Genomic DNA, 12261 nt, shown 5'->3' on the forward strand with positions numbered 1-12261 from the left:
ATCTGTTCCATGCTATTATCTTGGGGTTCTTCTCCTTCCTGTATGCCTATGATTCATAAGTTTGGTCATTTTATGGTGTCACACAATTCCTGCATATTCAATTCTTGTGATTTCTTAATTTCTTCATAATCTTTGCTTGAGTGGTCTAGTTCATCCCCTTTAATCTTCCAGTCTTGATACTCTGTTTTCCATTTCGTTCATCCTATTGGTGAGGCTTTCTCCTGTAGTTTCTATTTGGCTTACTGAGTGTTTCACTTCCTTCTTCATTTCAGCCTGAGTATTCTTCAATATTTCTAACTATTTTTTGAATTCATTCAGGAGTTTATCCCTATCTTCCTTCAGTTCTTTGATTTGTTTGTGTGTTCTTTAAATTCACTGAATTCTTTTATGATGATTTTAATTGTTCTTTTGAGTTCCATGTCCTGCATTTTCTCTAGAGATTTCTCATTGTACCCCTCTAGAGGACTATTGGTGTTTGGTGGGGATATGTTATTTCGATTTTTCATGTTATTATTATTTCTCTGTGATTCTGACATGTGAATTTCTTTTGTAGTTTCTGATTCTTGTGTGAGACTCAAGCCTTCAAGTTTAGGTCTCCTTCAACTTTACGTGTCTTTGTGGTTTACTTTTGAGCGTAAAAAGCTGGTTCCTCTAAGCTTCTGGTTCTCTCTTTTGATTTTATACTGGAGTGGCCAGATTGCTTTTGTGTTCAGGAGTTCCCACAGAGGCCCAAGTCAAATGAGGATCAGATGCTCTCAGGCTTTCTCCTATGGTCTGGATCCCTCCAGGAAAGATTTTGGCCTCGGGAGTTCGGGGGTTGGAGTGGCCTGGAAGCCGGGCCCAGTAAAGATGCTGCTCTAGAACTGCTGGTGGCTATGCCACCCAGAGATACAAAGGAAGATGGGGGCAGGAAGTGGCTCCAAGTGCTCATGCAGACTGCACTGAGGAGCTGGGTTGGTCTGGATGCAAAGGATCAGGAAGAGGAAAGGTCAGCCCCAGCATCCAGGAAAGAGGCTGGTGGGTGGTGCAGGCCCAGGGAAGCAGAGAAAGGTGAGGGTGGGGCCAGGCCCAGAAGCAGTGCCCCTGGGGACCTGAGAGGGAACTGTGTGGGTCTGGATGCAAAGGATCAGAAAGCAGTGGTGGGTCCCCCTGTGTCTGGGGTGCCAAGACAAGGAATGGGACAGGACCCAGGCTAGGAGAGACCTGAGGGGGAGATGGGAGGGTGAATGAGGCTGGGGGAGTCAAGGCGAGGAGGGCACTATGGACTTACCCTGGAATGAGAGGCCTGCGGGTAGGAGAGGGGCCTGCGGGTCCTATAGGCCCAGGGAAGCAGAGGGAGGTAAGGGCGGGGCCAGGCCCAGAAGCAGTGCTCCTGAGGACCTGAGAGGGAACTGTGTTGGTCTGGATGCACAGGATAAGGAAGCAGTGGTCAGGTTTTTATTTTTTAAAGCTGTCGTTTGGATATCCTTCCTCCATTTATTTTATTTTTTTTTTTCTGCTTTGTTGTTAGTTCTCAAAAGTATTTGTCCTTTATGGACTTTGAAGAAACATCATCTAGGGTCAGAATGGAAATCTGTTACAACCAATCAAGTCTACATGAGGTCTACTGGGACAGCACACCCACATCTGGTCTCATTCTGTTGCAAGACTGCTTATTCTAATCTTTTAAAAGTCCAAGATGATCTTATTATTTTTAATAAACAATCACTGAATTCAAGGGCAGGAAGAAAATTACAAAAGCTGTTGTCTCTGTGACTTGGTTAGGTGGTAACTTCTGATGCTCTCCAGTGGTTGAACCCCAGCCATTCACCACTGTTAGAAAAGGCTTTTTGTCCAAAAAAAAAACCCCTCAAGTCTTCAGTCTTCAACACATGTCCACTCACTTTCTCTCCTGAACATTTCCACTTGCAACAATAAGCTTTTAATGCTAAATGCCTGGGAGAATAGGTTCTTCTGCAAAATCCTTAAAGGACACTGACAACTGGATGCAATGGAGTTACAAATAGAAACAGGTCAAAATGGAAAGTTTTGGAAATGCTAAAATCTGATCTGAATTGAGAACTCAAATATCAAAACTCTAATTAGAACAACTCTGGAGTTTGCTGAACTGGATTTCAACCCCAACCCAAGCTCTGTCTAGGTTTGTAATCATGGGTTAATTTGACACTGCACATCAGTTTCTCCATCTTTAAAACAGCAGCACCTTCCTTGTGCTGAAGAATAAATGAATTAACGTATGAGTCACTAGAGCAATGTTAGAATCAGTGTTTGCTGTAATTAAGTAATCATTTCTTTCTCATTAAGTCAACCAACAGAAATGGTACACTAGGCATTTTCAATGTGTAGCTACACTAAATGTCACCTGAGAGAGCTCTGAAAGGTAGAAGATATACAGAGGGGGTACAGGAACCCTAAAGCAACCCAGTTTCCTCTCTGCGGTCAAGAACACAGGTACAGACACAAAATGTTATTTCACAAACAGGATGGCTTCCAGCTGTGTGTTATTTTATATTCCTTTTGAAATATCATTATTCATGTTGTTTCTGCCCTAAAAGCACAGTGAGTCAAACACAGATGTTTCTGTGGTTTTCCATCACTCTGTATGTCATAAGTCTTCCAAGAGGTTTGTCACATGGTGGGAAAGTGCCCCTCACATTCAAGAATGTAAATAGTATGTGCTCACTGACCCACCAAAGACATAATGAGAATGTTTACTCCACAAATAACCTCCGACCTTGCCTCCAAAGCTGTAGTATTAATAAATAATCTAGAATAATAACATCACACCCTGAAAAAAAATCACCCAATACACCAGAGAACTTGGAGAGAGCTTAAGTTTGTAATATGAATGATCTGAAAACTAGTCTTGGGACTCTGCCCAAATCTGAGCTACCCACCCATAGTTTCTTCCCCACTTCATTACAAAAGCACAGAAGCAGTGGTCTGTGGTAAGTAGAGTGCTGAGAGTTTGGCAGCAGTAACTGGCAATGAACTGTGGAAGTTCAAGACTACTTACTAGGTGGCAGAACATAAACCTGACCATCAAGATGGTCTTTGCATAAAGACTACTCAAAAGCAATAAACCTTAAGTGTTCCAATCTTGTGAGTGCATGAGTGCTGAGCAAGAAAGCAGATCAGGCACATTTCAGACATGCTGAACAAACCTCATTCACCCAAGGGTTGCCTTGGCAGTCACTAGTCACTTTTCCACCTGGTGTGAAACCCCCTCCAATATAACCCCTTCTACAAGTGTACTACACAACCTACAGCCTCACTTTATTGTGCTCTAAATGTCCTCTCCATACTTCCGGAGTTCACCTACTGTCATTTGCCTTACCCAGTTTAGAACGTGTAACACGTAAAAACAGATACCCCTCCCAACAGAGGATGCTTTATAGCCATTGGCATCTGGAGGTAGCACTACTGGATGGACAGTTAAGACCTTGTAAAATTTCTTGAGTCTTTGTTCCTTTGATGATGTGTTAATAAACTCACTCATAAAATCCATGCCAACTAGATATACCTTCTTCCCTTCCTCCAGCTCACAACCCCTCACAACCCTCCACTGAAGACTTGTGCAACTGGTCCATGGAATTCTCCTCTGCCCCAGCCTCTCTTTCATCCTGTCTTCAAAACCTGAACCCTGACTTGATACATGCCTCAACCACTCAGTTCATTTCTATTAGGCATCAAGAGGCCTGCCAGTATTCCACCTTGAGCTTCCTTCAGTCATGGACCAGTCCCCAGGTCTCCCCACTCAACCACCCCTCAACTACAGAAACTCAAAGGTATACTACACACTCCTAGTCACATCACTAAACAACTCCAACAGTCATCCTCAACTTGAGGGTCTCTTGCAGCCCTCTAGTCAGATTCCCTCCCTGTCTTCATTGCATTAACTAGCAGCTGTGGCTCTCCATCTACTATTTCATCTGTTCTAATATTTTTCTCTTTCACCCCTGTATTATTTGAGCACAAGGAGGAGATCGCCGCAGCATGTTTCTGTCCGTGGAGCATTTATGGTACACTTTCAACTTACACTCTTTAAGCCTGAGCTAGGTGACCTTTGTATACATACCCATAGAACTTTATAATGACTAGTTTACAATAACTGCATCCTTACTTTGTAATTCCATATTACTCCTTAGTCTACCCGGCCCCCAAAGGTGAGGACTTAACCTTATGCTAATGTATCCGGATAGCATAACACAAGACTCAGAAGACAGTAGCTGTTAAACATTTTCAATCAAGACGCACAGTCAATGTGACTTTGAAAACTACACAAAAGGGTAAAAAAGAGGAAAAGCCAATTCCCATTAATACCTACTATTAACAAAATACAATGCCAAGTGATACCAGGGGAATGTAAGAAATGACACAGACAGATTCATGAATTTCACAAGCCATCTAGCCAAATATGTCATAATATAACTATTAGTTATAAATCCACAAACAAAAAATGGAGAAAAACTTTAACAGTAAAAAAGAGCAAATCCTCTTAATTGAATATTGCTTCTTTGGTCTATGAGGAATAAACATTTCAAAATCACTTGATTTTCAAATGGCCTAGAGTTCAGATAGATAAGAATTTACTATAAAATCCTAATTAACGGGTTTAAGAGAATAGAAAAATTTTAAAAATGGAACTAAGCTCTCCTTACATCCAGAAGGCAGAGAAATAATCAACTGTCTCGCTGAAATCATGAAAATAGAGACCACTTTTATTTCAGGTGAGATGTAACAAGTATTTGAGAACAAAAGTCCAGAAGAAACTGTTTAAAAAAAACTAAAATAAAGGCACTTTCTTCCCAAATTTATGTTGACAGATAAACTTGAGCTTCTAGTTTGCCTGTAATTTTCATCTTCAAAGAAAACAGAAAGGGGTGGGGGGGCACAAACAATAAAACAACCAAAGTCAGCAGCTTTTCCCATGGAAACATTTTACCTGCATGAGTTTGGTGTCGTGTCCAGTGTATACAACCACGCCAAAGACCCACTGAGTATTCCTGACCTGGGTACCTCTTAACAAGATCTGGTCGGGCCCCAGGGCAACAGGGCTAAAGAAAAGGAACAGTATTTATATTTATTGAGAATATGACAAATAAGCATGCATTTCCCCTTATTTTATATACCCACAATAAACCAAATGCTTCATTCGGCCAAACTTAAGCAGTAATTTACTCTTTGACTAATATACCAAGAAAAGGCCCACAAAGTATCTGCTTCATCCTTCCTCACAAGGAAAAAGAAGAGTTTTTCTATAAAATTTAGAGAGGATTCTATCTCATAATCCTGCAGTACAAATTAACACCCAGAAATGAAATTTAAGAAAAAGCACAATTGGGGCTGGAGAGATGGCTCAGCAGTTAAGCGTACTGACTGCTCTTGCAGAGGACTTGGGTTCAATTCCCAGCACCCACATGGCAGCTACGAACCATCCTTAATTCCAGTTCCAGGGAAATCCAAAGCCCTCTTCTGATCTCCAGGGCATTGCACGAAACGGGTGCACTCACATACATGCAGGCAATATACTCATAAACATAAAATAAAAATAATAAATAAAATATTAAAAAAGAAAAAGCACAAGCTTATTCATTTGCGAAAAACAATGTATTTTATAGACTAAAAATTAGCAAGTTTTCATATCAAAGTGTTTAATGATTAAATATCTGATAGATAATTTACAAATGGGAAAGCACATGGCTAAGCATGCAAAATGCTAACCAAGAAGCAGTCACAAGCTTAGTTATCACATTTGGGTTTTGCTGAGTCCTGTGAGAGGGTCCTCCCCAGCCAAGGGCCTATTCAGAGTATGAAGGAGAACACAGTCAGAATGCTATTGCATTTTGTTAAGCAGCATGCAGATAATAGATGGGTGGCAGACAGAGACCACAGGCCAGTGTCATGACAAAAGATACCCTCAAATAATAAAACATTCAACTTGTATATGGGGGGGTACGCATATTCATGTGTGTGCATGTGTGCACATGCACATGTGGAAGCCAGAGGTTGAAGTCATGTATCATTCTCAGTGGCTCTCCATCCTATTTTTTGAGACAGGATCTCATTGATCCAGTTAGGCTGGTGATCAATAGACTCCAGGGATTTGCCTGTCTCCACCTCCCCAGTACTGAGGCTGCTTTTATGTCTGTGCTGGAGAGCCACACTCAAGTCCCCATGTTTACATGGCAGGCATTTCACCGACTATGCCTGTCCCCAGTCCCCATTCCATTCAACTTTCTAAGAACAAGCAGGGATATGGTATAAGCTCAGTGCTAAAGTGTTTACTTAGCATGTGGAAGGCCCAAGCTGCAATGTCCAGCCCCACAAAAAATAAAACTGAAGCAAATGTTCTTAGAAGAAAGCTAGCAAGAAAAGACATGTTTCTCTTCCACATCTACATGTTGAATGCACATTAAACACCTCTCTCCTGCTCTTCTGCACCATTCAATGCAACTTAAACTATTTCTTTTGCTTGGTGGGTCACTGGCACGGAAGAATAAACCACGTTTTGTGGACCTCATATGAGGTACTGGGCTCTTGTCAAAACTCCCTTCTTTCCTTCAGTGTAAGGAAAGTTTTAGGTTGATTTAAATGGTGTTTCAGTATTTCACAGCTGAGCTAAACATGAAGAAATCTCATGATCTTCAAATATTATGAAACTAGGAAAAAAAAATTCCAAACTGCCAGAAATTCTTGGCCACATTAAAAAAAAATTTAGAAAAAGAGAAGCAAAACCTTTTCCCATCCAAGTGCAAGTTGCCAGTGAAGTCATACAGGTGGCGGTTGGGCCCTTCGCATTCTATCCTTCCAGACAGCTTCATGAGCACTTCCCTCGTCTGCATGTCAGCGGTTTGGTTCAAGCCCTGGAACATGAGGCCGACAAAGAAAATCAAATACCAATGTCCGTGTTTAAGGGACAACACAGCATTCTGTCAATCACAAGGACATAATGAGCCATCTGCCATGTAACAGCCCCTCAAGACCATGCAACTCTTTGACACAAAAACATCAAAACATTTCAATGGATAAAAGGGGAAGGTTCCAACCCATTAGAAACATCTATATTTAAGTGGTAATTAAGGTATTCAAATACCTTACAGAAAGCCAACACTGTTAGCTGTCCTGTAACACTCATCAGAAAGATAAAGCGTCCCTTTAACACTTTACAGACATAGATGCAACTTTTTGAATTTTAAAAATACTATATTCTGAGCATTTCCTAACAGAACAATATTAACAAGCCTCACTGACTCTTCTTTAAACAGAAGCAAAATCTTCTAGAGCAAATATCTACAGGAAAAAGAAAAAACATGTAGACAGAATTATTGAATTCAGTTTTATACAGCAGAAAAATGTAAGGGTCAAGATGCCTAGTATCTTTATTCACAAAAGACTATTCTTCATGTTAAAATACAATGTATAGTAAGAATAGGGGTATTTTTCTTTTATTTGCATTTATTTTATGCTGAATTTATTCCAATGCCATAAGTTTCTGTTTCATATGAGTTATCTTTTTCTTCTGTGAACCCTCCTCTTCTGGCTTTGGGAAACTCGTTCCTGTTCTGTTAGGATCATCTCAGTGTGGCAGGGAAGCTCAGGCATGGGTTTACCCGACCATGAGCTTTGTAAGTCTGGTGATGCATCTTGGGTGATTTGCTTACCTGCATATGTTCAATGACCAGAGAATCTATATCCGCACCCCTTGATTCAGTATCACTCTCTGCATTTCTAAGCACTCTTTTTGGGCCACTGACCCTGTATGCGGCCCCTCTGTTTGGCCTGGGCACATCTACTGACTCCGCCATTATAGCACTGGAGTGGTACAAGTTTCTTCTTTAAAGTGATGCCTTTCAGATAGGCATTTTTGGAGGTGGCTTTTTGGATGTGCACACCCTTGATGGCCTGGGTAGTTTCACAGACGTTCTTAAAATAAACATGAAGATTTGAACCTCTTGATTAACATGATTTTTTAAAATATTTTGTTTATTTTTTATTTTATGTGTATGCGTGTATTGCCTGCATGTAGATAAGTGCACCCATGTCGTGCAGTGCCCGCAGGGGACAGAAGAGATTGTTGGATTCCCTGGAACTGGAGTTACGGACAGGTTTTAGCTGCCATGTGGGTACTGGGATTCGATCCTGGGTCTTCTGCAAGAACAGTCAGTGTTCTTAACCACTGAGCCATCTCTCCAGCCCCAATTGACATGATTTTTAATGTTTTCTGGTCAAGAGAGTAGCAAACTGTTTCACAGCTGACTACAGGAAAAGCCCAAAAGAAGAGTGCCAAGGCACAGAAATAACTAACAGATCACTCTTGAGTGATGTAAACTGAGGAACCTACTCAGTTTCTACTCCATGTGTCTACAACAGTTGCTTTCCTCTCATTGCCAAGCTCAGCCTCGTGAGGAGATGCCTGTCTTAAGCACTGTGGGCAGAATTCAGGAAGATATGAATGAGGCTTGATATATTGGGCTGATGAAGCTCACTTTCCTGAGTTTCCTGGCCTTCTCAGCAAGCTTCCTTGATGATCAAAGTCACAATTTTCCATAGATTCCACTACAGTTTAAAGTAAAGCTTTTGTGATTGAATAACTTTGTCTCTATGCGGTGCACATGGGGACTACCATATCTGTATTGAGTATTTGCAATTCTGGCTTCTGTAACAACATGAATCATAAAGGTGACTTTACCTGTCGTATTTTAAGATTCGTTTCCCCATCCAGATTAGCTGTTTCAACATAGCACATGGCCTGAGGTTCACTATGAAGAGAGGGAAAAGAGACCAAGTTAGTCCCCTGAGCTTCACAAATTCACAGCACATGAAAACTGTTAGGGAAACCACGTTTGTTGGCAGGCCTTTCAAATGCATTATTGTAAACACCACTTTTGTAACACTAATTGATGAGAAAAGGAGACACACACTCATCCTCAGAGCTCAAAACCAATAAACACAAAGTTGTTTGCCCAAACAATCAAGCTACAGTCCCACATGCTTGGTCCTAACCAGACAGAAATGCATGACAATGAATGAAAATGCCAAGGGTGTGTTGACTGGAAAGGGAAATATTCCAGTTAAGACATATACACCCAGTAGGGTGATCCTTAAAGGTTGAGCCCCCGCCTGCACCTGACCAAAAGAGTCACCCTGGCAAGGCCAGCATAAACACACCTTTTAAAGAAAACTAGAGCCACAGGAGTTGAAAGATGAGGCCTAAGGCTAGCAGACCTGTGTTTCCTACATTTGTCACAGTGTTGTCCATTTAATCAAAACACCTAACTTTAAGAACAAACTCACAGTAAAAGTAAGCACATCACACACTATCCTACTTCCAGTCTCCTGATTTAGGTTAGTTAGTAGAGCTGGTGATCAAGAGAAAGAACTCTGTGGCCCACTAAGTTTGAACCCCCGAGTGCCACTTTTAGGAGCCAAATGACCTTTGTAAGTATTTAAGCTCTGTGCCTCAGTCTTTTCATGCACAAATAAAGGGTGTCATGGGTTAGAGGGCTGCTCACAACTCACACACTCAGATACAAGGAGCATCCCATAAACCCAATGGCAGCTCAATCCATTTATGTTAAACCAACTTATCTGAGGGTCACAGACAAGACTCCTGGCCCAAACCACCAAGTGACATATTTTAATATTTCTAACAGTTTCTTTGTCACCATTGAATAGGGTCAAATATGAACCCCACCTATGTCTGTAGTTTTCCCCCTCCATTGGTTTGGGTCCTAGCTTTAAACCTTTTATCAGTAGTGAAAGTCTATGCTAAGGCTTGATTCCTAAAAGGGGACAAATCTCATACAAGAAACACTGCCTGAAATCAAGGAAAATACAAACAGCTTGAGCGTCTATGCTTCCCTGTACTAGGTAAACAGAGGTATAATTTTAACCACTTATAATGTAACTTTGAATTTAAGAACAGAAGTTCACTGTTATCCTGATTCGGCTTTCCTTCTTTGTAATATGCTTTTCACACACCAAGCCTAGAAGAGCACGGGTAGTTTTGCTCTGTTCTGTACACCGCTGCATGGTGGTAACTTTGTCTATCACATTGAGTGTTGCAATGGTCTTGGGCAGAAAGAGAGCAAACAGCAGAAGGCTAAAGAGCAAAGGCCGTCTATGGGCCATGTCTGTATTAGGGGTTCTTGGAACAGCTGTTCACGGGCAGCATCAGGTGCTACAGGACAGACTGCTGGCAGAGGCCACCAAGAAACTAGTGCTGAAGCCTCCTAGCCTCCTAGATGCCATTGAAAACTCACTCCAGTGCCCTTGAATCAGTGTCCCTATTAGTAAGGAATATCCTAGAATGGCTGGGGATCTAAAGGAGTTAATGTCAGCAAAAAGAGTTCTGAAAAGCTCTAAAGGAATGAACAGGAGAAAGAAAACTAAGAGTCACAGCAGGGCAAGACAACTGACAGGAGTCCAGGCTGAATATCTCTTACTCACCCAAAATGCTTGGGACCACAACTGCTTCTGATTTCTGTTTGTTTCAGATTTTTAAATAGTTATTATTTTATTTTATGTGCATGAATGTATTGCTTGCATGTATGTAAGTGCACCCATGTCGTGCAGTGCCCATGGAGGTCAGAAAAGGGCATAGAATCTCCTGGAACTGGGGTTACGGGCAGTTGTTAGCCACCATGTAGGTGTTGGGAAACAAACCCAGGTCCTCTGCAAGAGCAGCCAATGCTCTCAACTGCTGAGCCATCTCTCCAGTCCATTTCAGGTTTTTTTTTTTTTAATATTTGCATAGACTGTACCAGTTGAAAATCTCTAATCTCAAAATCAAAATGCACTGAAATCTGAAACTATAGGTCATAAGGGATGCTCAGCTTGTCATGAGCAAGCAGGATAGTATGAGAGGGACAGTGGCTCATAGGGTAGAAGAGGAAAGATGGTGTGAGGTTTCTGCAGTTGTCATGTAATACTTTATAATTCTTAAGATTAATTTCAACAACTGTGCCCACTGGCACACCTGACCTGGAGGAGAACAGGATCATGTCTGCTGGAAGATACTGCCCATTGAGGACCTTCACAATATCGCCCACTGCCACCTAGAGACCAGAGACAGGACACAGAGGCATGAAAGAAAAGAAAGCACGAATGTGATAAGGGTAGTTAAATATGTGAAGAAGAAAGTTAGTGCATAACTAAGTCATACCTGACAAGTACAACAGGCAAATGCTTCTACATGTACAAGCTGTAAAACAGCTATACCACAGCCTCTATAGCCAGAGGCTCCATGTCTACAAATCCAACCATTTTGAATAGAGAAAATACATTTGGCCCAGAGTAGTGGTGCACAGCTGTAATCCTGGCACTTGAGATTTTGAGACCAGCTTGGGCTACAGTGAGACCCTGTCTCAAAAAAAAAGTGTCATTCCCCCCCCCAAAAAAACAACCCCCCCAAAAAAAACCCCAGAGTGATGATGGTAACTAAAGCAAAAAAGACTGTCTCTGTGCTGAGCATGTGTGGACTTTGTCTTATTATTATTCCCTAAGTGGCACATCATAACGCTATTTCCTTAGCATTCACATGGCATTTGGTATTCCATCACCTAGAGATGATTGTACATACATGGGAGGGTAGGCACACATTCTCTGCAAATGCTATCCCATTTTACAGAAAGGACTTGAGCATCTACACATTCTGGCATCTATTGTTACCCACCTGGAACCAGTTCTTACAGACATCAAGAAATGACCATATTGCTGTTTTTTTTAAGAATTTAATTTTTAAATTTAATAACCACATGATTAGAAGAAGCATTTCATTACAGTTTTAACATATTCAATAACAATTTCCAGAGCAAGGATCCATCTCTTTCAAAAGTGGCTGTAAATTTTTAGGTTCACAGTTGACTTAATATAGTTATACAATATTGAACTCAGTATAAACCCTGTAAGACATAGAATTGAATGGGTTTTTAACCTTTAAAAAAGATCTCATAAGCTTTTGAGGTTATCCACAAGTTCTCTATAACAGAAATTTGTTGTTAATATATTTCTTCATGTAATTTTATACTTAGAAAAAAATAGAGGCTTAATATTTTAGGTTTGTGAAGACAGCTAAAAATTAAACTCTTCTGCCTGCCCCCCCAAATATCTCCATTTCATTTTAAAATATGCTGTTTCCTACAGAAAGACTCATTTTTAATGCTACTAACAATTAGATGTTTGCACATGTGACTCTAATCTCTATGTATCTGATTATTACTAGTCACACTCTGATCTTTGGTACCTGAGTATGGCTAT

At 40.9% G+C, this 12261-nt stretch overlaps 1 protein-coding gene across 1 annotated transcript in view; it reads right to left on the reverse strand.

Moving 5' to 3' along the window:
• Atp8a2 (ATPase phospholipid transporting 8A2) overlaps window positions 1–12261 on the reverse strand; it is a 604547-nt gene that overhangs the window by 525760 nt on the left and 66526 nt on the right. The window contains exons 6-9 of the mRNA XM_008824989.2: window positions 10987–11060; window positions 8693–8762; window positions 6739–6866; window positions 4946–5057 (exon numbers count right to left, since the gene is read on the reverse strand). Coding sequence (XP_008823211.1) covers window positions 4946–5057; window positions 6739–6866; window positions 8693–8762; window positions 10987–11060 — 384 coding nt within the window. The remainder of the gene's footprint in view (window positions 1–4945; window positions 5058–6738; window positions 6867–8692; window positions 8763–10986; window positions 11061–12261) is intronic.

This window comes from Nannospalax galili, unplaced genomic scaffold, assembly GCF_000622305.1.
Source record: "Nannospalax galili isolate Female #2095 unplaced genomic scaffold, S.galili_v1.0 scaffold488, whole genome shotgun sequence".
NCBI classification, from domain to species: Eukaryota; Metazoa; Chordata; class Mammalia; order Rodentia; family Spalacidae; genus Nannospalax; species Nannospalax galili.